This window comes from Dreissena polymorpha, chromosome 9 (assembly GCF_020536995.1).
Source record: "Dreissena polymorpha isolate Duluth1 chromosome 9, UMN_Dpol_1.0, whole genome shotgun sequence".
NCBI lineage: Eukaryota > Metazoa > Mollusca > Bivalvia > Myida > Dreissenidae > Dreissena > Dreissena polymorpha.
In genome coordinates, this window is record NC_068363.1 from 2,025,414 (window position 1) to 2,049,993 (window position 24,580).

Below are 24,580 nucleotides of genomic sequence, written 5' to 3' on the forward strand. Positions count from 1 at the left end.
ATAATGCATTCTGTACGGTTATACGATCACTGATATGTTATAGTCTCCTGGAAATGTATGATGCCTACATTTGATTGCTTGCTTTCAAGAGGTACATTGATCTTTTAGCGTGGCACACTTTGAATACTAACTGTCAAGTAACTGAAAAGTTATTGATGAATGACGAAGTGATATGATACGCTAATGTCACATAAACGTACTGTAAATAACGGGTGTGACTTTTGCCTTTGTTCTCGAGAAACAGACATAACGTGCAACATGTCCTCACGAAATGGTTTACATGGTGTAAGTCTTGCTGATCGTTTTAACATCGCCGTTTAAATAATTGAGTTTGCGTCCCCATAGCTGAATTGAAAGGCGTTTTAGATGCCAACTAGTAGATTATTATTGCCTATGTAAATATTTAAATGTCGGATATTATTCATTGAACATTAATTGTATCATAACACGTCGATACACGAAGAAAATCGCAAATGATACCGGCGCAAAACGTGGACAACAACGGAATCGCATTGTCTGCCAGAGAATATGAGTGCATTGGACACATACTGTCTGATCCAGATCCTGTTCCCATGCTCCGAAGTAGATGCGCGGCTAGAGGAATTATTGAAGCTCCTTCGCTTATTAATATTTGCAAAGAATACAAGACCTTCAACATGCGACGGAAGCGAGGGTGATAGTGGATTCTAACACAGGAGGCAATCTCGTTTTTTATGCCCCCTTCGAAGAAGAGGGGGTATATTGCTTTGCACATGTCGGTCGGTCGGTCTGTCGGTCTGTCGGTCGGTCCGTCCACCAGGTGGTGGATGATGACTCGCAGATGACCCCTATTGATTTTGAGGTCACTATAGGTCAAAGGTCAAGGTCGATGTGACCCGAAATAGTAAAATGGTTTCCGGATGATAATTCAAGAACGCTTATGCCTAGGATCATGAAACTTGATAGGTAGATTGATCATGACTCGACGATGACCCCTATTGATTTTCAGGTCACTAGGTCAAAGGTCAAGGTCACGGTGACCCGAAATGGTAAAATGGTTTCCGGATGATAACTCAAGAACGCTTATTCCTAGGATCATGAAACTTGATAGGAAGATTGACCATGACTCGCAGATGACCCCTATTGATTTTGAGATCACTAGGTCAAAGGTCAAGGTCACGGTGACCCGAAATATTAAAATGGTTTCCGGATGATAACTCAAGAACGCTTATGCCTAGGATCATGAAACTTGATAGGGAGATTGATCATGACTCGCAGATGAACCCTATTGATTTTCAGGTCACAATGTCAAGGTCACGGTGACCCGAAATATTAAAATGGTTTCCGGATGATAACTCAAGAACCCTTATGGCTAGGATCATGAAACTTGATAGGTAGTTTGATCATGACTGGCAGATGACCCCTATTGATTTTCAGGTCACTAGGTCAAAGGTCAAGGTCACGGTGACCCGAAATAGTAAAATGGTTTCCGGATGATAACTCAAGAACGCTTATGCCTAGGATCATGAAACTTCATAGGTACATTGATCATGACTGGCAGATGACCCCTATTGATTTTCAGATTACTAGTTCAAAGGTCAAGGTCACAGTGACAAAACAACATATTTACAAAATGGCTGTCACTACAACTGAGAGCCCATATGGGGGGGCATGCATGTTTTACAAACAGCCCTTGTTTTTTAATATATGTGCTATACTAAAAAAAATAATATATATATGTATATATATTCTATTATAGCATATAAATATATACATATATAATTATTTTTTTTAGTCTAGCATATATATTTAAAAAAAACGGGATTCCCTCCTGTGAATTCTAACTGTCGCCTTGTGACAATTTCCTCGCTGACGAGACCGCTTTGAAACTGGAATACGCGATTGAACAGTGTGCTCTGGTCGCCGGAAATTATAGTACAGCGTCGTGACGTCGCAATCTGAGTGACATAATATACTACGTACGTCAAAAAGCGACATAGAAACAGCGTCATTTTAGCACAAGCTATCGAGCGAGCAACACGCATTTTAAAGCTGTCTTACAAAATGGTTTTACACATTCCGTTTCCCTACAAAGGAAACATCACCATTAATCCATTTGGATGCACCGGCTATTCTAACGCTGGCCCATTTCAGAGAGACGGATTTTCTGTTCCTTGGCCTAAAAGCGACGGACAGAGTCATGTCAAGAAAACGTGGGAAACCTTCTTTCAACAGAAACTGAGATTCCCAGAAAAGAAAAGGTATTTGCCAATTGGAGTTCGTGCTGAGTTGGTCGCAAGGGGTTTGTTAAACCCAGAGAAAACAACCACAATGGAAGCTGATCACAGACCAAATGAAACAAATGCTCCTGATCAATGCGAAAAAGTGATGAACAAAACAGCTCTTAGAGCAATAAAAAGCGAAAATTTGAAGCACATGAATGTCACTGTTGAAAAAGAGATCGACATGAGAAACAATCACGAAGCACCAAACAATGATTCTGAACTAAAACATGCAGACAATTTTGTAGAGTACGCTCACAAACAGCTTAAAGAGCTGAATGAATTCCTAAAAACAGTTGATGCAATTCTTACAGAGAACAAAGCGACTCCGATAGTGTACAAAGACATTTCAGTTGACGCTTTGATTAATGAGATCGATGAAGTTCTTAAAAAGAATGACATTCACTCATTGGATGATGGTGTCAATGATGCTAAATTTGCAAAAACCGCAACGCAAATTAATGCTAATATTTGTGATATGTTCCAATCAGTCAGTCAAGCAAAGATAACCTTCTCAGACGAGGCATCTCAAGCTAAAGATCTTCTTGAAGATATCGTCGAAAGTTCCAGCTGCGAATCATTTGATTCTACAGACAGCAATAACAGTAACTCTGGCTACAGTAAAGTTAAAACCACAAGAAAACGAGATGTAACGGATCTAAGCTTTTCTGATTATCGTGAAAAGAAGAAGTTCGCATATGAACGAATTACATTTGACGTCGATAAGAAAAATTCACCTGCAATCATTCTATTGAAGACAAACTGCACAAGTCAACAGCGAGTTAGACTGATTACAAAGCGACCAGCTACAAAGGGCGAGACAACTCTTCAAAGCGAGACAACTCCGCCAAAGAAACGTAAATTCTCTTTCCAGCCTGTTTCCTTCCCGTAAAAACGTCCACTATAATGAATCATTAAACTTTTAAATCCGCTTCCGAAATTTCAGAATTTATTTAACGCTTAAATGGTGAAAAAAATGCAGCTCAAAATGAAAGACTGAAAAAGAAAAAAAAACCTATCGTGGGGAAATCTGTCCACTGTGTCACGTGACTCAGTGGGCCACCACCTGACGAGACCCGCGGAGGGGTCGAAATAGGTTTAAACATTCAAACGGGACGAATAGCTGGGCATCTGCTCATCGGTCTGATATCCGGATGGTTAAAAAGCATCAACATACCCGATTGAATTAAAATGGTCTTATTGTATGAACCCCTTAATTATTTCGTTTACCAGGTTTTTTTTAATTTGATTGCTTTTTTATCTGTACATTTTGAGAGTGAAGCATTTAATAAGTTAAGAATCTACGTCTATTGAAAGTGAATTTTTAGAAAATTTATGGGAAAAAAATGATGAAAGAAAACGTTTGTCAACTGATACATTTAAAACAACTGGTAATGTTTGCTCTGCAACATCGTTTTACTTAAATTTAGCGCAGAAATGATTTAAATATTATTTCAAACGATGTTGTATATTTATATTCATAAACGCATTCATTTGTTCTTTCATCGTTTCATTTATTAATTGTGTCATTGCTTTAATTACTGAACCTCTACCTCCTCCTCATCATCATCATGATCATCATCAGCAGCAGCATAATCATCATCAACATCATCATCATCATAAATAGTTTATGTCAAAATATTTTTATAATAACAATGCACTGCAGTCTGAACTGCATTTGTTTAGGCTTCGCTATGGTTTGTTACGCATGGGAAAAAAATTGAAAGCCTTATCATTGCCTACTCGATTACTTTCACAAATTATAACACATACAACTGTTTAATGTATTTTTATAAATAAAACCTGTTCGAAATGTGTTTTTATTTTGCCTGGTTTAAAGTAACTGTGTCAAACGCTGACTGGTCACCTTTAATCATTGATAGCCTAATGCTTACATGAAGATGCAGACAACTGTCCTTTTACTGGTCCGCATAGTGGAATGCTAGTATATAAAAGTGCAGAAATGAGACTTCAGCTTCTGGAAAGTTTTGTCGTATGATAGAAAGGCTATACACTAGCAAATTCGGCAGTGAACACGTTTCATTTCGACTGTTAGTTGCAGTTGATTTTGTTTTATAACAATTTGCATTAGTGGTGCTACTAAAAGCTTCGTATTTAATGATTATGATGATGTTGATGATGATGTTGATGAAGAGGAAGAGGAGGAGGAGGAGGATAAGCATGTCTAGTTCGCATATTGAGCAAATGAATAGAGTCTAGTTCTGGGAAAACGGGGTTTAATGCATGCGCGTACGATATCGCCCTTGTCCGCACAGGCTAATCAGGTACGACTTTTCTGCATAAACTGTATTTAAACTAAGAAAATGCTTCCCTTCAACGAAAATAACCTAAAATACGGAAATCCCGTCTGTAATTAACATTGCAGTCATTAACGCATTTATGCCTAGCGTCCTGAAAAAAGGACTTTGCAAACAGCGTAGACCCAGATGAGACGCCGCTGCTAAAGGAATTTCAGTAAGTAATATTCTAAATATAGAAATAAATATACTAGACATCCCTAATTTTGTAAATAAATTGATCCAATTTAAAAGGATGGGAGAGTCCACTAGGCATAAATGGGTTAATGGCTAGTCTGGAACAACACTTAATGCAAATGCGGTAACCACTTTTTCCAGAATACGGCCTAATTATAAATGTAATGACTCGAGAGAGCCCAAATAATAAACACAAAATAATTATGGTTCGGGCTTAGGATCTTTTTGGAGGCTAAGGAACACCATAAAATCTAAATAAAATAAAAAGGCACATGTATTATTTTGTTCTATTCAAAATAGCATATTCACATTTTCAAATCACAATCATCTGCCTTCATTATATATAATGCAATTGCAATTTGATTGACTTCATCCTCTATTCGCTTTCTTGATCTTCTTTTGAGAGCAAGTTCTTTGAAATGCCAACACCATGTCCCTTCTAAAACTATTCCGCATCTTCTGTAATAATTGTTTGTCGGAAGTCACGTTTTCCGTTGGTATGACTTCTACAAAGCCCTGGAAATAGTTGAAATCGTTTTTCTTGTACATATCAATTGAAACATAAAAACATTCAATAACCAAGAGTCCAAAAAATCACAACCTGGAGCCTGGGGACTACCAAAATTTTGTGTCGGGCTGGACAACAAATCACACAATCGTTAGAAATTGACACATCTTAACAGCGATATGATATTTTGCGCATATGAGAATAAAGAGGTAATAGGAAGTTGATTGCATAATTCAAGATAAAAAAATATGTTACATATGTTTGTGTTTGTGTATGTGTTAAATCTTCATTTGACATGGAAACATATGCTTGAAATAGTTTTATCCCCCTTTTACAGCGAATTCGGTTGATTAAAGCCCCGTTGATTAAATGTCATTTATAATCAACGGCACGTGCTGCGTTGTTAAGCTACGTTGTAAACAAATGTAGTTCCTTGTATATAACAACTAAATATTATTGATGCTATACAACTTTTAGATTTGCAATTCAATATGAATAAAATTGTAATTAATAACGCACGACTCTTTGTCACAAAACGATATTCTGAATAAAAAAAATTATTTGATCAGCGGTTATTTTTGGAACGCGGTGTAATAAACTGACATTGGTTACACTTCAGTCATTATCAAAGTACGACAAACTGTAATGAAAACGCGAAATTATCCAGTTGAAGTAATTTTGTTTAAATAAAAAGGTTTACTGAATAAAAAGTGGGATAAATAGAATAATAGGTTAGAGGTTGGTTTCACATCAGGTTTACGAAAACGAAAACGAAAAAGCACTCGCCATTGCTCGTGCTTTTTGTTTACTAAGCCTCGCATGATAAACCTGATCTATAATCAACACTAACCTATTATTCTCTATTTAAAAAAATCAGTTTGTAATAAAGCGACCATACTGTGCTTATACTGGATATTAATACGGAAGTCTCGTTTGACATTTGTAATCATAATAAGTATTGTAGATAAATTATGAATTGAAAATCCATTTGTCGGGCATTAGTTTTCCGCTGAAGTCAATGGATATATATAAATAATAACAAATACATCACACATGTATTTGCGCGCGAATTAATATGGACAAGTGTTGACACTACATAAGGCAACCGTTTTCATCCATGCTTTCGGACTTAGTCGAGAAGAAGATGAAGAAGAAGTAGATGATGATGATGATGATGATGATGATGATGATGATGATGATGATGATGATGAAGAAGAAGATGATGCTGCTGCTGCTGCTGCTGCTGCTGCTGCTGATGACGATGATGATGATGATGATGATGATGATGATGATGATGATGATGATGATGATGATGATGATGATGATGATGATGATGATGGTGATGATGATGATGATGATGATGATGATGATGATGATGATGATGATGATGATGATGATGATGATGATGATGATGACGATTTTTTAGTTATTTGAAGTAAATTTTAGTTGCTACATATTGTCAAATTGAAATAAAGTTGCTGAGGGGGAAAAATGTTCTAAAGTCGGAAATATCCGTGAACAATATGCATTCATTCTGCAATAAATGCCGCCCTAGTAGTGTAGTTTAATCGTTGTTTCTCTTATACAGACAAACATAACATATATAAACAACTTCCGTATTATTGATAAATTAACGAAAACATTCCGCACAAATCGTGTATTTAAAACTTAATCTTTACTTATTATACTTAAATGATGTTCATAAGAAAAATCTGTTTTAAACAGTCTTTGCGATTTTGTGACAAAACCACAGTATATATTATATATTAAAGTTCAGTAATAATGCAGCACATAATTGTTATTATTATAATTATTTATTTATTTTTTGAAACAATTTTACTTTCTCAAAGCAACCACTATCCAACTCGGAACGTCGTACAATAATGTAACATTTATAATTGATTAATATGATATTTAAGATTTAAAGTATTTCTTTGACATTTTAGCTATATTATATTTTCATTAATCTGAAGTAATTTAAACGATTATATGTAAAATAAAATATTAGTTTATCTTCGTTTTATGTTCTTTAATCTATACCGATTTTGAAACGTATTCCATGGTATGTGTCTGCGCAACCCCGCAATTCCCCATTATTTCATCGGTCACTCGCTCTTCCGGTTCATCTGAAATAGGCACGCTAACTATGCAGGAGAAATAAATCGTCTACATATCATCATTGCATCACTTTATATTTCGGTAGATATTTGGCCCGTTTTAAAAACAGTTTTCAAGTATTTCGTAAGAATAAAACGGACCCGATATGCATTTTGTTCTTTTTGTAACATCTTTGTAATACCGGAATAAATACATGCAATTTAATGTCACGACTATATATTTTAAATACTCTATCACCTTTAATTGAAACAGTTAAAAAAAAAAATTATTAATAAATGTTGTCTTAACGTTGAATCCATCATTACAGTAAATTTCATTAATACAGTGAAATTATTTACCTCAGTTTAAAGGAAGCCTTAAACTGTCCGTAATGTTTCTGATTTTGAATATAACATTGATTTGTAAAGAGATGTACGCTTTTGCGTTTCAAAAGAACGTGTTTATCTATTACAAGATTAATTGGGATTATTCAAACAATGAAATGTCTCAGCCATTGTCCTAACGTTTAATTGCAATACATTTACAATAAGAAACACGTTTCTAGCATTTGCGAAAGATAGCGAGGATTCTACGCTCTTTCTGTAAGGCGCAGACATTAACTTTGTTTCCCATTTTACAAAGCAATGATTGCTAAACCTATTGGTAACCTGGTAAATCTGCCAATGAATTTCATCAGTGAGTTAGAAAGAATATATAAGTATCGAAAGTGCTAGCGTACATTAATTGTTCTTATAGCATTAATTTATGCGGGCTATTTATATAATTAATTTCGCTCGTGTACGAACGGTACTGAGTAAAAGAATGGTGGCATCATTTCCATGACGGCGAGGACGACAACGAGGATGTTGTTGATGGTATATGTACATATTATAATGCTACGTAAAGTTTAATAGCCTTTTGTTTCGTAATATCCTAATCAGACAAAAATTCATATTGGTGATGACGATGATAATATATGATTAGGCTGCGAAAAGTCACATAGTCTTTTGTTTCGTCATATTCTCATACAAAGTTGATACTTTTGATCTACACGTAAATTCCTTCATGTACAATTACAACCCTCCCATTGCTTTACTATTCCTAGTGTGTTGCAATTACAGTTTTCACAGTGTGTTGCAATTACAGTCTTCACACTGTGTTGCAATTACAGTCTTCACAGAGTGTTAAAATTATAGTCTTCACAGTTTGTTACAATTACAGTCTTCACAGTGTGTTGCAATTACAGTCTTCACAGTGTGTTGCAATTACAGTCTTCACAATGTGTTGCAATTACAGTATTCACAGGGTGTTAGAATTTAAGTCTTAACAGTGTGTTACAATTACAGTCTTCATACTGCGTTTCAATTACAGTATTCACATAGTGTTAGAATTACAGTCTTCACAGTGTGTTGCAATTACAGTCTTCACACTTTGTTGCAATTACAGTATTCACAGAGTGTTAGAATCATAGTCTTCACAGTGTGTTACAATTACAGTCTGCACAGTGTGTTGCAATAACAGTCTTCACACCGTGTTGCAATTACATTATTCACAAAGTGTTAGAATAACAGTCTTCACAGTGTGTTGCAATTACAGTCTTCACACTTTGTGGCAATTACATTATTCACAGAGTGTTAGAATAACAGTCTTCACAGTGTGTTACAATTACAGTCTTCACAGTGTGTTGCAATTACAGTCTTAATACTGTGTTGCAATTACAGTATTCACAGAGTGTTAGAATTACAGTCTTCACAGTGTGTTGCAATTACAGTCTTCACACTGTGTTGCAATTTAAGTATTCACAGAGTGTTAGAATTATTGTATTCACAGTGTGTTACAATTACAGTCTTCACAGCGTGTTGCAATTACAGTCTTCACACTTTGTTGCAATTACAGTCTTCACAGAGTATTAGAATTACAGTCTTCACAGTCAGGGCCGGATTAAGCACTAGGCTAACAAGGCTGCAGCCTTGGGCCCCCGATTTTCAAGGGGCCCCCAACGGAAGGCCAGTTTCCCCAATGCATGATCTTTCTTTACTACGCAATTGACTCTATCTAGATAGCAGTAGATAGTGTCTGCATGATTTTACCAGTTGCCCGATGTGTGTCGAATTGTTACCGTTTAGTTCGCTTTGATTAACTCTGCTATGAATTTTCTTTCTGTGTTGTATATCCATTCAGAACCATTAGTTTCTATGTATATTATACGACTTGCCCGTATGGTCATGACAACATTTGGTCACGTTCGACGACATTGAAGAGTAGGCCAAAGCGTCTGTTGCAATCAACGAATATATTGATGCGATTACGCGTAAGAAACGGCGGAAACTATTTCGTGACGAGAGTACGACACCAGATGCGAATCTGGAGCGGAGTGCACGCGACAATATTCGAAATCACACATTCTACAGCATAGTGGATTGTCTCACTGTTGAACTTCCTAAACGGTTGAGCACATATTCTGGTTTTCACAAACTGTTTGGTTTCATGCCAGAGTTTTAGTCTCTCACCTTGGATGATCTACGGAAATTTGCAACGCATCTAATGGAGTCTTATCCATATGACATTGGTGCGTCTTCTGTTAACGAACGCGTTTAGTTCAAAGCCATTTAGGAAGCGTACCAAGACAGAACCATCACCCACATAAGTAAACTTCTGAAGTTAGATGGAGGTCAACTACAGACAACTTTTCCAAATGTTTACATCGCTTTACGAATACATGTAATTCCAGTTAATAACTGTACAGTTAGGATGTCATTTCCAATATAATCACGCATGAACAACTATCTATGGAACACCGTGAATCAGGAAAGGTTGACAGAATTGGGCTACTGTCTACTAAATGTCAAGTCCTCCGAGAACTAGACATCACACAGCTGATCGATCACTTTTGCTACCTGAAGTGTCGTTAAAAAGACTTACTTATAGGCTGGAATCTGTTACATGTAAAATGTATGTAAAGTTCTTATATATATAATGTAATTGTCACCTGTGTACAAATGCAAGTTTTCTGATCTTTCAGTTGTAGAATCAAGTATGATTTACAATATACAGAAGGGGGCCAGAGGGAAGGAGCCCCCGTTACATATGTAGCCTTGAGCCCCCAAACAGCTTATTCCGGCCCTGTTCACAGTGTGTTGCAATTACAGTCTTCACACTTTGTTGCAATTACAGTCTTCACACTCTGTTGCAATTGCATTATTCACAGAGTGTTAGAATAACAGTCTTCACAGTGTGTTCGCAGCAGCGTGAGCAAAGCTAGGTTAATAAACACAGTCCAATACTCAATAGCGCTAGTCGAACAGCATGTAAATGTTCATCGACTATGAATTATATTAATCTTTGCTCAATACGACTTTTTGGATGGGAAGTTTGAAGGCGTTGAGCCGTTTTATTAATTGGTATTTGTTTTGTGCCTTTTTCTTTGTCTTAATGTATGCATATTGGTAAGACGATTTACGTAAGGGAAACATGAAAGCAATGATAAGAATGATTTTATGCTAATGCAACTGATGTTTCAGTTGGTTTATAGTTTATACCCACCGTTTGAAAATTCATCATCTATACAATCCCCTTCGTCATCCTTACTGGCAACGGAAGCTCGCTCTTGAATTTCAGAAGTATTGTCGTCTTTGATATTCTCCTCTTCAGGATTGCTGCGCACGCTGGCATGCAAGGCGCTTTTTTTCGGATGCGATGCGCGCGAGATTTGATGTTTACCAGAACGATTTCCCATAGGTTCTATGATTTGTAATAATCTCATACGCCGTGGCCTAGATACGGCGTATACCCGGTACGTCACGTTATGACGGTATTGTGTTACGTTTTTGTGATCACGTGCTATGTAGCGTAAATTTGTCTGAACTAATGATCGAATACATGCGGAATTAGTTATGTTTTATGAGTAATTATTTGTCCATCATTATTTACATAAGTCTGAATGCACAATTGGCCGTAATTCGCATAGGGAATATTATTCAATTGCAGTGATAATAATATACGTGAAAAACATAAGTATTTTGTCATGTATAAATAATACGTTTCTAACGTTCAGTAATTTAAAGTGAAATTTGTTTTTTTACATTAACAACGAAGTCTGACAAATAAACCAATATCCCGTCCACCATGTACAAACACTGGTATCGTGTGCGATATTTGATTCGATAATGGGCAGCAATGTTTGTTCCAAGTTCTCAAGTGCATTTCGTAAGGCTAAGATGTTATTTTAATGACGGACGAGTATAACATTAAAGTTTATCTTTTAAACAACATGTTAAAAGTTCGCGTTCCTATTATGTATGTATTATCGCAAGAATGTTACCCATGCACGTGTAAAGTGATAATTTATGACACCGCTCCTTCAAAACTATTGAAAATCAAGCACTTAACACATGCAAATATTTAGATAAACTATTAAATACAAACATTAAAAACGTGAGATTTACACTTCCCAAAGCTATAATAACATTAGAGCTTATATTTTAAATACGTCTTAAGTAGTGCATTGTTCAAATTTTCAATTATAAAGCATGAATTCAATGCGATACGGTATTGACTAAAGGCTTAATAATTTTTGTATTATATTAATGTGCGTCAGCACTACGGGAACAAAGTTGGAAGTCTCATCGTTTTGAAGATTAAACGCTGAAAATTGTATAATTGAACATCGAAATAAATACTTGTCTGTAACGGCAAGACGTGCTTTTGACCGTGAAGTTCAAAAAAGTAAACGTGCATACTGGGTCTAAGTAAATGTGCATACTGGGTCTAAGTAAACGTGCATACTGGGTCTAAGTAAACGTGCATACTGGGTCTACGTAAACGTGCATACTGGGTCTAAGTAAACATGCATACTGGGTCTAAGTAAACATGCATACTGGGTCTAAGTAAACGTGCATACTGGGTCTACGTAAACGTGCATACTGGGTCTAAGTAAACGTGCATACTGGGTCTAAGTAAACGTGCATACTGGGTCTACGTAAACGTGCATACTGGGTCTAAGTAAACGTGCATACTGGGTCTAAGTAAACATGCATACTGGGTCTAAGTAAACGTGCATACTGGGTCTAAGTAAACGTGCATACTGGGTCTAAGTAAACGTGCATACTGGGTCTAAGTAAACGTGCATACTGGGTCTCATTTCAAACTAATCGTGCCTCTCAATGTGAAGAGATTCAGTTGGAGTTTTGGAAATCCAATGGAAAAATTATGGTTGCTCAGTCTAGAAATAAAGCTATCCCTCCTTTAGAAGTTGTCTGTGAGAATGGCTCTATATCAGATAATATTGACACAGCTTTGTCAAAATGGAAAAAAAGATTTTAGCAGTCTGTTTTGCAACAGAAACAATTCTCTCTTATATCAATCCTGGTTAGGAAATAACAATGCTGGGAACATACTAAATTGTGAAAGTTTAAATGAAAATATAACTTTATCTGAAGTATGGAAGGCCCTTATAAAAGCAAAGCGTGGTAAAGCATGCGGTAATGACTCAATACCTGTAGATGTGTTAAAAATGATGTCTGTGTTTCTTTTTTACATATTCTTTTTAATGTTTGTTTTAACTCTGGCATAGTACCATCTGAGTGGGGTTAAAATAATTATAAGTCCCATTCCTAAGTCAAGTTCAACTGATTACGAGACCCCATGTCCTACAGAGGCATTGCATTATCCTGTTCCATGTATAAATTGTAAAGCTCCATTTTAAATGACAGAATATCAAAATGGTCTCAGCCTCTGAGGATAATGATGTCATTGTTGATGAGCAAAATGGCTTTCGGAAAAATAGGAGTACAGTTGAAAATTTATCGTCTCTAACTAAAATTATTGAAAAAAGAAAGCGTTTAAGGCAGTCTTCTTTCTGTGCCTTTATTGATTTTAAAAAGGCGTACGATCTCGTAGAAAGATGCATTCTGTGGAATAAGTTGACTACAGTGATAGGTGTTAATGGTAAAATTGTCGTAGCTTTCAGATCGTTATATAATAATGTAACATCATGTGTACGAGTTAATGGCCTCTATACTGAAGAGTTTTAGGTTCAATGTTGCCTTCGACAGGGCTGTGGCCTGTCACCCTTACTTTTTAATCTGTTTATTAACGATCTAGCTGTTGCAATTAAAGCCATTGACAAAAGGAATACCAATTAGTGATAATGAAAGAATTTATATATTACTTTTTGCAGACGACATTGTTCTTATCTCTAATAATGAGCAGGATCTACAATTTATGTTAAATGTTTTAAATACATGGTGTTCCTCCAACTGTATGGTTGTGAATCCTGTTAAAAGCCAAATAGTGCATTTTAGACCTAAGTGTAAAAATAGAACAACAATCTCATTTACATGTGGTGACTACAATCTGAAAGTTGTGAACAAGTACATTTACCTTGGTCTCCTATTAGATGAACATTTAGATTATGGTGCCACTGCTAAATGTGTGGCACACAGTGCTGGTAGAGCACTTGGTCTTCTAATTGCTAAATGTAAATCGGCGGGCGGTTTGCCATATAAAGTATTTACCAAACTATATGATACTACTGTCTGGCCTATAATTTCATATGGTGCGCCATTTGGGGTACTAAATCAGTTTCGTGTATTATTGCAGTAGAAAGTCAAGCCATTCGATTTTTCCTTGGTACAGGCCGATACACACCTATAAATGCTTTGTATGGCGACACTGCCTGGCAACCACCACATGTTAAACAGTGGAAATCTATTGCACACCATTGGTATAGACTTGTAAATATGGACAGTGGTAAAATGAATAAAAAGTGTTTTTATTCTGTTTGGTTAAAAGTAGCAGAACTTGTAAGAATTGGCAATTTGATTGTAAAACTCAGTTTGTTACATCCATTGAATGACTGTAGTGACAGTAACCTGAGTGATTTCTGTGAACAAGGGTTGTCCCACACCATGCATAAATGTGTTAGCATATGGAAAAATGATGTTAATGCTGAAGTCGGGCCATCTGGTAGGGGGCGTAATAAACTTAGAACTTATAGACAGTTTAAAGAAACATTTGCTGTGGAAACGTACGTTACATCTACACTACCCTTACGACATAGATCTGCTCTTGCTAAGTTTAGATGTGGAATTGCTCAACTTAGATTAGAGACTGGAAGGTATGAGAATATTCCAGAAAATCTACGTATCTGTTCCTTATGTAAGCTAGATATTGAAAATGAATCCCATGTTTTGTTTCACTGTGATGCCTACAACTCTGTTAGGATTGACCTTATCTCTAAAGCTAATGAGATTAACAGATCTTTAAACTCACTGTGTGATAATGATAAACTAGTGTTTGTACTATCAAATGAAGACATGGTTAAAGTCAGCGCCAAGACCTGTCATATGATCTTAAATACACGAACACATCTTTTGTATAAATAGCATTTTAAGCTGTATCGTAACTTTTAGCAATACTACAGGTAATGTTTCATGAGATGTTATTGATGCTCACATGTAAATCTATAAGCATTATCTTAACTTTTAGCAATACTAATGTTTCATCAGATTTTATTGATGCTCACATGTAAATCTGTAAGCATTGTCTTAACTTTTAGCAAAACTAATGTTTTATCAGATTTTAGTGATGCTCACATGTAAATCTGTAAGCATTATCTTAACTTTTAACATGACTTATGTTTTATCAGATTTTATTGATGCTCACATGTAAATCTGTAAGCATTATCTTAACTTTTAGCAATACTAATGTTTCATCAGATTTTATTGATGCTCACATGTAAATCTGTAAGCATTATCTTAACTTTTAGCAATACTAATGTTTCATCAGATTTTAGTGATGCTCACATGTAAATCTGTAAGCATTGTCTTAACTTTTAGCAAAACTAATGTTTTATCAGATTTTAGTGATGCTCACATGTAAATCTGTAAGCATTATCTTAACTTTTAACATGACTTATGTTTTATCAGATTTTATTGATGCTCACATGTAAATCTGTAAGCATTATCTTAACTTTTAGCAATACTAATGTTTCATCAGATTTTATTGATGCTCACATGTAAATCTGTAAGCATTATCTTAACTTTTAGCAATACTAATGTTTCATCAGATTTTAGTGATGCTCACATGTAAATCTGTAAGCATTATCTTAACTTCTAGCAAGACTTATGTTTCATCAGATTTTAGTGATGCTCACATGTAAATCTGTAAGCATTTTCTTAATTTTTAGCATGACTTATGTTGTGTCAGATTTTTGTGGTGCTCACATGTAAATCTGCCTGATGATGAGCTCCATAAAAAATGCCCTATGTATAATGTATGTATGTGTGTGTGTGTGTGTGTGTGTGTGTGTGTGTGTGTGTGTGTGTGTGTGTGTGTGTGTGTGTGTGTGTGTGTGTGTGTGTGTGTGTGTGTGTGTGTGTGTGTGTGTGTGTGTGTGTGTGTGTGTGTGTGTGTGTGTGTGTGTGTGTGTGTGTGTGTGTGTGTGTGTGTGTGTGTGTGTGTGTGTGTGTGTGTGTGTGTGTGTGTGTGTGTGTGTGTGTGTTGTGTGTGCGTGTGAGTATGTGTGTGTGGGTATTCTTGGATATGCAAGTTTATGTTTTAGTTGGAATTTTAATTTCCTATTGTGTAAAGTATTAATTGTCTATGTTTTAAATACAGATTTGTCTCTTATAACTCTGTATTGAGTGGCAATACACTTGTAATATAATGAATGACTCGTATGTGTATATAGCTGTAAAACTTGTGTATTGAAGAGACGTTAATAAACTAATAAACCTTCGATTCTGTCGGTGGAAAACGTGGTATTTTCGAGTACGTATATTGGTTAAACCAGTGCTTGGTGAATTTTTAGTTAGATTAGTGTGCTTCCGCACTAACGATCTCACATATTCAATATGGTGCATTGAAAATACCGTTACTTTGTTTCTCAAATCAAATTTGCCATAATTTTAATGCATCGTGCTGCAAGTTACATTAAGTAGCCTGTTCGATAGTAAGGTATGAACACGTTAAGTCATTTTTATTTTGAAATGGTACAGTATACAAATTAAAAACAAACATGGCTTTTGCAACACATAACAAACTTCTTTCGGTCACCTTATATTTTCAGTATGACAGAAACTCATATGAACTATGTATTTGGCTATGACCGCTCGACGATAACAAACTATGAAACAACTCGACACTTGTATTTGTTGATTTATTGCACATCGAAGTATTTTGGTCGCTTCAACTTGTGTTTATATTGGATTTCAAGTTGGCTTTTTTCTAGTTTCATTCAAAATTTTACTGTCTCTTTTATCTGGTTATTCTGAAAAGAATTGATACCAAAAGACCCGTTAAACACGTAGTATATCACGTAGTATATTACGCACAATCTGTGGGATACAGATGGCAATAAGTTAAACAGTTGATGGACACTGTGAGCGAGTTGTATAGGAAAATTGGATACACTAAAGTCGACAATTTATAGATACCCGTTTAAAATTCTTTTTTTTTAATGTTTAAAATGGGGAGAAGTAGCAATCCTTGTATTAATCCATGTATTACATGTGTATTCATATTTGCCGACATATACTTACTAAAGGCCTCTACAAAGTAACGAAATTGCAACAAAATGGCTGGAAATTAGATGTTTCTGTCACCAAAAAGATTAATAAAGTAACTGTTCATATAAGGTTTCCTTTTCTTCTCCAGATGGTATCCATGTTTTCCCAACTTGGTCAATAAAAACGCAAATTTCTCCACAAGAAATTGTTTTCTAGTTTCTGGAGAAACCGTGCTGAGAGGTTATGCCAGACATTTGTAAGTTTGTATAAATCCTTTAATTATTGTAGTGGCTTGCAAATTAAGGCAGTTTTTCTCCCCTAAATGCCTGAACATGGCCCATTTTGCCCGATCTTCTACTTCAGGGAGCCACATTTCGCTCATTTTTTAAGAAAATTTGTCAGGATTTTTTTCTACATGTAGGCCAATACCTTTGTTATCAATGTTAATACACAGTTGGACTTGGACAATTTTATGTTTTCCAATTTACTTACCCTGTGTAAGTTCATGGTAAAATACCGAAAACTGCTCCAATGGTTTAACACTGCTCACAAGGTATCGGGTTTCCTGGGGTGAAGAAGGTGCTTATTCTTTTTTTCGACCCTTTACTTTTTTCTATTTTTCTGTTTGGATGAGGATGTGGTGGGTTTTAGTCAGTTGAACATAATTTTTGCTTCGTGTTATTATATTGTATTCGGCAAAATGAGTTGTATAAAACGAGAAAGACAAATTGGTCAGATATTTGGGAGATTTATGTCGTTGTCCATTATAGCGAAAATAACTTGTGTAGAGTAAAAACGAGTTAACGCAAACAGAATCGCCTACCTCCCCTAATTTATTTGATTATGTTATTTCAAACATCTCCTTCATAATTGCGTGGCCTGCGTGGCAAATGATTATTTAGGTTGACCTCCGAGCAACACATCAGCTTAAAACAGTTGAGTCGTGTTCTGAAAATACTGGGCATAATGCATGTGCGTAAAGTGTCGTCCCATATTAGCCTGTGCAGTCCGCACAGGCTAATCAGGGACGACACTTTCCTCCGCTTGTATGACATTTTTTGTTTAAATAAAGTCTCTTCTTAGCAAAAATCCAATTTAGGCGGAAAGTGTCGTCCCTGATTAGCCTGTGCGGACTGCACATGCTAATCTGGGACGACACTTTACGCACATGCATTAAGCCCAGTTTTCTCAGAACACGACTCTTTAGTGTCCCAAAAGGTATTAATCAGTTCAATTTATATGTTGATCAATAGGGGTATTTAACGCATCGATTTTCATTTTGAAATCGCTTTGATTTCGTAAACTACATCATAGAAAGCTTCTAACAAGAGGCAGTTTTCCGATAAACATTAATTAATATGACAGGAAATATTTATTAACATACTGGTTTGACGAACTCGTTTTGTAATAAGCATGATTGCAAATAACAGTATTGCCATGAGATTGATAGCTTGATTACTTCAAGATAACAAATTAATACATCCGCGTGTCAAGTTTTCAAATGTTTGTCATAATACAAAATTTATAGTTGACGAAAAACACGCGAAGGAATATGCAAACACATTACGAGTTGCCAAATATTTAGCCAGTTTAAGGCAGTCACAAACAAAACGGTATTTGAAAGAATTAAGTTTCTTCATCCATGCAAATCCCACAAATCAAGACAGAGTCACTTCGATAGTGCATAAGTTGTTCATATTAATATGTGTCTTGTTCTGGGAAAACTGGGCTTAATTCATGTGCGTAAAGTGTCGTCTCAGATTAGCCTGTGCAGTCCGCACTGGCTAATCAGGGACGACACTTTCCGCTTTTATGGTATTTTTAGTTTGAAGGAAGTCCCTTCTTACCGAAAATCAAGTTTAAGCGGAAAGTGTCGTCCCTGATTAGCCTGTGCGGACTGCACAGGCTAATCTGGAACGACACTTTACGCACATGAATTAAGCCCAGTTTTATCAAGAACAAGACACATATGAATAAGAGCCACGGCCTTTGAATTTCACTCCGTGAGTAAAGATGTACACCAGTTAAAGAGGAAAAAACTGTTCTCCGAATGAACAAACGTGCGGCGTTTGCATCGAAGAAGCAGGCCAATTGTAAACAAGCAGGCCTAATATATTGATATTGTTTGGCTATACACAACGTACCATTCAATATCACTATTACCAAAATCAGTATAACTGATGTTTAACAAAACAACATATGAAAACTCTTTTACATAACGACAGTAAAGAGTTCTTGGCGACGATTGTCAACATTCATAAATACGAAACAAGAGCTGTCACCATGGGATGACATATGCCCCCTATAAACGCTTTGATAGAAGTTATGAGCAATTTTCGAAACCTAAACGCAGATTTCGAAACCTAAACGCGGACCCTAAGTTCAAGGTTGCAGGGGTCAAAATTTGTGTGCGTATGCATTTTTCGAAACCTAAACGCGAAGTGTGACGGACAGACAGGCGGACAGACGGACGGACAGTGCGATCACTATATTCCCTCCTTCGGGGGCATACAAAAATATCTTTTGACTAGGCGAGCTGAACCACGGATAACAAGGCAAGTTAATACCTTAGTTGGTGATTGGGTCGTTGTACCGTTCCTTAATGAAAGATTGTAATCTCGAAATCAATAGACTCGGCGCAAAATTGCAATCGTGTTGCGTATCGCTTCAGATATAACATTGAGTGGCAATTTTCGAGTTAATTTAAAAACGACGAGTACTTTTTTTTATCGCATTCCTGTCAGCGCATTAGTTGACAAGTTTTCAATTTTTTCTAATCAATGCATGGTCTGGTTGTAAAAAAGAATTAATTCAATTCTGTTCGAATGTCCATATTTGAGTGGAGCGATGATTACGAAATAATGCTTTTGCTAATTAATATCGAGAATTAAGGCACACATGTGCATGTGTTTATGATGCAGATCATTATAGTCTGATATACACAAATGACGGTTAATGCATTGCAAAATGCGCATTAATGCAGTAAACATAGCGAAAACATGTGTATTTTTGTGTTCTGTTTTTTTTTTTGTAATTAATTGTATTGTTGTTTTTTTTTTCTACTTTCATCACATGTATCGAAAAAAAATGTAAAATTCATGTAGACGCTCGTTGAACGGTTTAAGTAATAATAACCAATTGTTCGTTGTTTATGAGCCGGTTAACAACGATTTGAAGATTGGATGCATAGAAATGTGACCAAGTTTTGCCGAATGGTCCTTGTCGGCTAATGTCTCTTTTATCTGGTTATTCTGAAAAGAATTGATACCAAAAGACCCGTTAAACACGTAGTATATCACGTAGTATATTACGCACAATCTGTGGGATACAGATGGCAATAAGTTGAACAGTTGATGGACACTGTGAGCGAGTTGTATAGGAAAATTGGATACACTAAAGTCGACAATTTATAGATACCCGTTTAAAATTCTTTTTTTTTAATGTTTAAAATGGGGAGAAGTAGCAATCCTTGTATTAATCCATGTATTACATGTGTATTCATATTTGCCGACATATACTTACTAAAGGCCTCTACAAAGTAACGAAATTGCAACAAAATGGCTGGAAATTAGATGTTTCTGTCACCAAAAAGATTAATAAAGTAACTGTTCATATAAGGTTTCCTTTTCTTCTCCAGATGGTATCCATGTTTTCCCAACTTGGTCATTAAAAACGCAAATTTCTCCACAAGAAATTGTTTTCTGGTTTCTGGAAAAACCGTGCTGAGAGGTTATGCCAGACATTTGTAAGTTTGTATAAATCATTTAATTATTGTAGTGGCTTGCAAATTAAGGCAGTTTTTCTCCCCTAAATGCCTGAACATGGCCCATTTTGCCCGATCTTCTACTTCAGGGAGCCACATTTCGCTCAATTTTTAAGAACATTTGTCAGGATTTTTTTCTACATGTAGGCCAATACCTTTGTTATCAATGTTAATACACAGTTGGACTTGGACAATTTTATGTTTTCCAATTTACTTACCCTGTGTAAGTTCATGGTAAAATACCGAAAACTGCTCCAATGGTTTAACACTGCTCACAAGGTATCGGGTTTCCTGGGGTGAAGAAGGTGCTTATTCTTTTTTTCGACCCTTTACTTTTTTTCTATTTTTCTGTTTGGATGAGGATGTGGTGGGTCTTAGTCAGTTGAACATAATTTTTGCTTCGTGTTATTATATTGTATTCGGCAAAATGAGTTGTATAAAACGAGAAAGACAAATTGGTCAGATATTTGGGAGATTTATGTCGTTGTCCATTATAGTGAAAATAACTTGTGTAGAGTAAAAACGAGTTAACGCAAACAGAATCGCCTACCTCCCCTAATTTATTTGATTATGTTATTTCAAACATCTCCTTCATAATTGCGTGGCCTGCGTGGCAAATGATTATTTTGGTTTACCTCCGAGCAACACATCAGCTTAAAACAGTTGAGTCGTGTTCTGAAAATACTGGGCATAATGCATGTGCGTAAAGTGTCGTCCCATATTAGCCTGTGCAGTCCGCACAGGCTAATCAGGGACGACACTTTCCTCCGCTTGTATGACATTTTTTGTTTAAATAAAGTCTCTTCTTAGCAAAAATCCAATTTAGGCGGAAAGTGTCGTCCCTGATTAGCCTGTGCGGACTGCACATGCTAATCTGGGACGACACTTTACGCACATGCATTAAGCCCAGTTTTCTCAGAACACGACTCTTTAGTGTCCCAAAAGGTATTAATCAGTTCAATTTATATGTTGATCAATAGGGGTATTTAACGCATCGATTTTCATTTTGAAATCGCTTTGATTTCGTAAACTACATCATAGAAAGCTTCTAACAAGAGGCAGTTTTCCGATAAACATTAATTAATATGACAGGAAATATTTATTAACATACTGGTTTGACGAACTCGTTTTGTAATAAGCATGATTGCAAATAACAGTATTGCCATGAGATTGATAGCTTGATTACTTCAAGATAACAAATTAATACATCCGCGTGTCAAGTTTTCAAATGTTTGTCATAATACAAAATTTATAGTTGACGAAAAACACGCGAAGGAATATGCAAACACATTACGAGTTGCCAAATATTTAGCCAGTTTAAGGCAGTCACAAACAAAACGGTATTTGAAAGAATTAAGTTTCTTCATCCATGCAAATCCCACAAATCAAGACAGAGTCACTTCGATAGTGCATAAGTTGTTCATATTAATATGTGTCTTGTTCTGGGAAAACTGGGCTTAATTCATGTGCGTAAAGTGTCGTCTCAGATTAGCCTGTGCAGTCCGCACTGGCTAATCAGGGACGACACTTTCCGCTTTTATGGTATTTTTAGTTTGAAGGAAGTCCCTTCTTACCGAAAATCAAGTTTAAGCGGAAAGTGTCGTCCCTGATTAGCCTGTGCGGACTGCACAGGCTAATCTGGAACGACACTTTACGCACATGAATTAAGCCCAGTTTTATCAAGAACAAGACACATATGAATAAGAGCCACGGCCTTTGAATTTCACTCCGTGAGTAAAGATGTACACCAGTTAAAGAGGAAAAAAACTGTTCTCCGAATGAACAAACGTGCGGCGTTTGCATCGAAGAAGCAGGCCAATTGTAAACAAGCAGGCCTAATATATTGATATTGTTTGGCTATACACAACGTACCATTCAATATCACTATTACCAAAATCAGTATAACTGATGTTTAACAAAACAACATATGAAAACTCTTTTACATAACGACAGTAAAGAGTTCTTGGCGACGATTGTCAACATTCATAAATACGAAACAAGAGCTGTCACCATGGGATGACATATGCCCCCTATAAACGCTTTGATAGAAGTTATGAGCAATTTTCGAAACCTAAACGCAGATTTCGAAACCTAAACGCGGACCCTAAGTTCAAGGTTACAGGGGTCAAAATTTGTGTGCGTATGCATTTTTCGAAACCTAAACGCGAAGTGTGACGGACAGACAGGCGGACAGACGGACGGACAGTGCGATCACTATATTCCCTCCTTCGGGGGCATACAAAAATATCTTTTGACTAGGCGAGCTGAACCACGGATAACAAGGCAAGTTAATACCTTAGTTGGTGATTGGGTCGTTGTACCCTTCCTTAATGAAAGATTGTAATCTCGAAATCAATAGACTCGGCGCAAAATTGCAATCGTGTTGCGTATCGCTTCAGATATAACATTGAGTGGCAATTTTCGAGTTAATTTAAAAACGACGAGTACTTTTTTTTATCGCATTCCTGTCAGCGCATTAGTTGACAAGTTTTCAATTTTTTCTAATCAATGCATGGTCTGGTTGTAAAAAAGAATTAATTCAATTCTGTTCGAATGTCCATATTTGAGTGGAGCGATGATTACGAAATAATGCTTTTGCTAATTAATATCGAGAATTAAGGCACACATGTGCATGTGTTTATGATGCAGATCATTATAGTCTGATATACACAAATGACCGTTAATGCATTGCAAAATGCGCATTAATGCAGTAAACATAGCGAAAACATGTGTATTTTTGTGTTCTGTTGTTTTTTTTTGTAATTAATTGTATTGTTGTTTTTTTTTTCTACTTTCATCACATGTATCGAAAAAAAATGTAAAATTCATGTAGACGCTCGTTGAACGGTTTAAGTAATAATAACCAATTGTTCGTTGTTTATGAGCCGGTTAACAACGATTTGAAGATTGGATGCATAGAAATGTGACCAAGTTTTGCCGAATGGTCCTTGTCGGCTAATGTACTATGTAAAAGTACCCTGGGTACTGCAAAAAAGCTTAAAGGCATCCGGTAAAACTCCGGGGTACTTTTAGTATATTTTCCGTTCTTTTGTATTATTCTTAAGAGTATCCGAAATACGTAACAGTAGTATCTAAGACGACCATGACCAATCGAGTCATAGTGGTTAAGTTGAAACATGAAAACGAAAAACATTGCTCAAATTAGTGTTAGTGCAAGTTTCGTGCGTGTGTGTGCGCACAAAAAATGGCAATTTTATTCTGCTTTTTATTTGTGTGTAAAGTAATGTTTTGTTACCATTTGGGTCGTCAAATGTTTCAGTTAATGATATAATATTAAATACACTTATATAATATATATATATATATATATTGCCCCCCCGGTAAATTCAAATGTTTGAATTTTATTGGTCAGAAAACATTCCCAATTCCTACAGGAGAGAATGCACGTGGTCACGAGTTTATAACTTTACACTAATAAAAATTTTCGGAAAAATTGCGTAGTTGCACAAATGAAAGTCTATGCATCTGGGTAAAAACACACCAATCTTAATTAAGTGCCCTAGACCTAAACCCACAAGTGTGATTCAGGAGGTGATCATATCATAACGAGTCACATGTACATGAAGAACTGAACTCCTATTGATCGCAGTTAAGCATTTAAGGCGCTTTTAGTTCAATGGTGACTACACTAATTTGATCAAGTAGATTTAAATATCAATTATTCAGCACGTTTTCAAATATGTGCTTTTAAACTACGGGTGTTTAAAGAGTTGTAACCATCTAAGTATTATACAAAAACCGATAATACCATGACAGATACAAAGTTTTAACTTAAAACAGTTAACAATGCATGTGATTAAAAATAAATGGCTACATTGAACACAATGCAGTCGTTAGCAGAAGGTCAAATATCGTACAACTAAGTATAGATATTTAATTTAATTAACGGCAGGGATTTTAAAGCCTAAATACGTTAAAGGCAGATT

General features: G+C 36.0%; 1 protein-coding gene across 1 annotated transcript; it reads right to left on the bottom strand.

Annotated features, from left to right (window-relative positions):
• Nucleotides 1-5,031: 5,031 nt before the first annotated feature.
• Nucleotides 5,032-11,157, bottom strand: LOC127844228 (uncharacterized). The gene is made up of 3 exons (XM_052374291.1): nucleotides 10,905-11,157; nucleotides 7,305-7,390; nucleotides 5,032-5,272 (listed from the first exon to the last, which is right to left on the bottom strand). Exons 1-3 carry the CDS (start codon nucleotides 11,122-11,124, stop codon nucleotides 5,126-5,128), a joined length of 453 nt encoding a protein of 150 aa, XP_052230251.1. The 5' UTR covers nucleotides 11,125-11,157; the 3' UTR covers nucleotides 5,032-5,125.
• Nucleotides 11,158-24,580: the final 13,423 nt, after the last annotated feature.

What these genes read in the sequence shown, in the direction of transcription:
- LOC127844228 (XM_052374291.1), bottom strand. Translation starts at nt 11,124, where the DNA reads ATGAGATTATTACAAATCATAGAACCTATGGGAAATCGTTCTGGTAAA. An exon ending in AGATGATGAATTTTCAAACG is followed by an intron (nt 7,391 to 10,904) that starts GTGGGTATAAAC and finishes TGCCTATTTCAG; the next exon opens with ATGAACCGGAAGAGCGAGTG. An exon ending in TGGAATACGTTTCAAAATCG is followed by an intron (nt 5,273 to 7,304) that starts GTATAGATTAAA and finishes AACTATTTCCAG; the next exon opens with GGCTTTGTAGAAGTCATACC.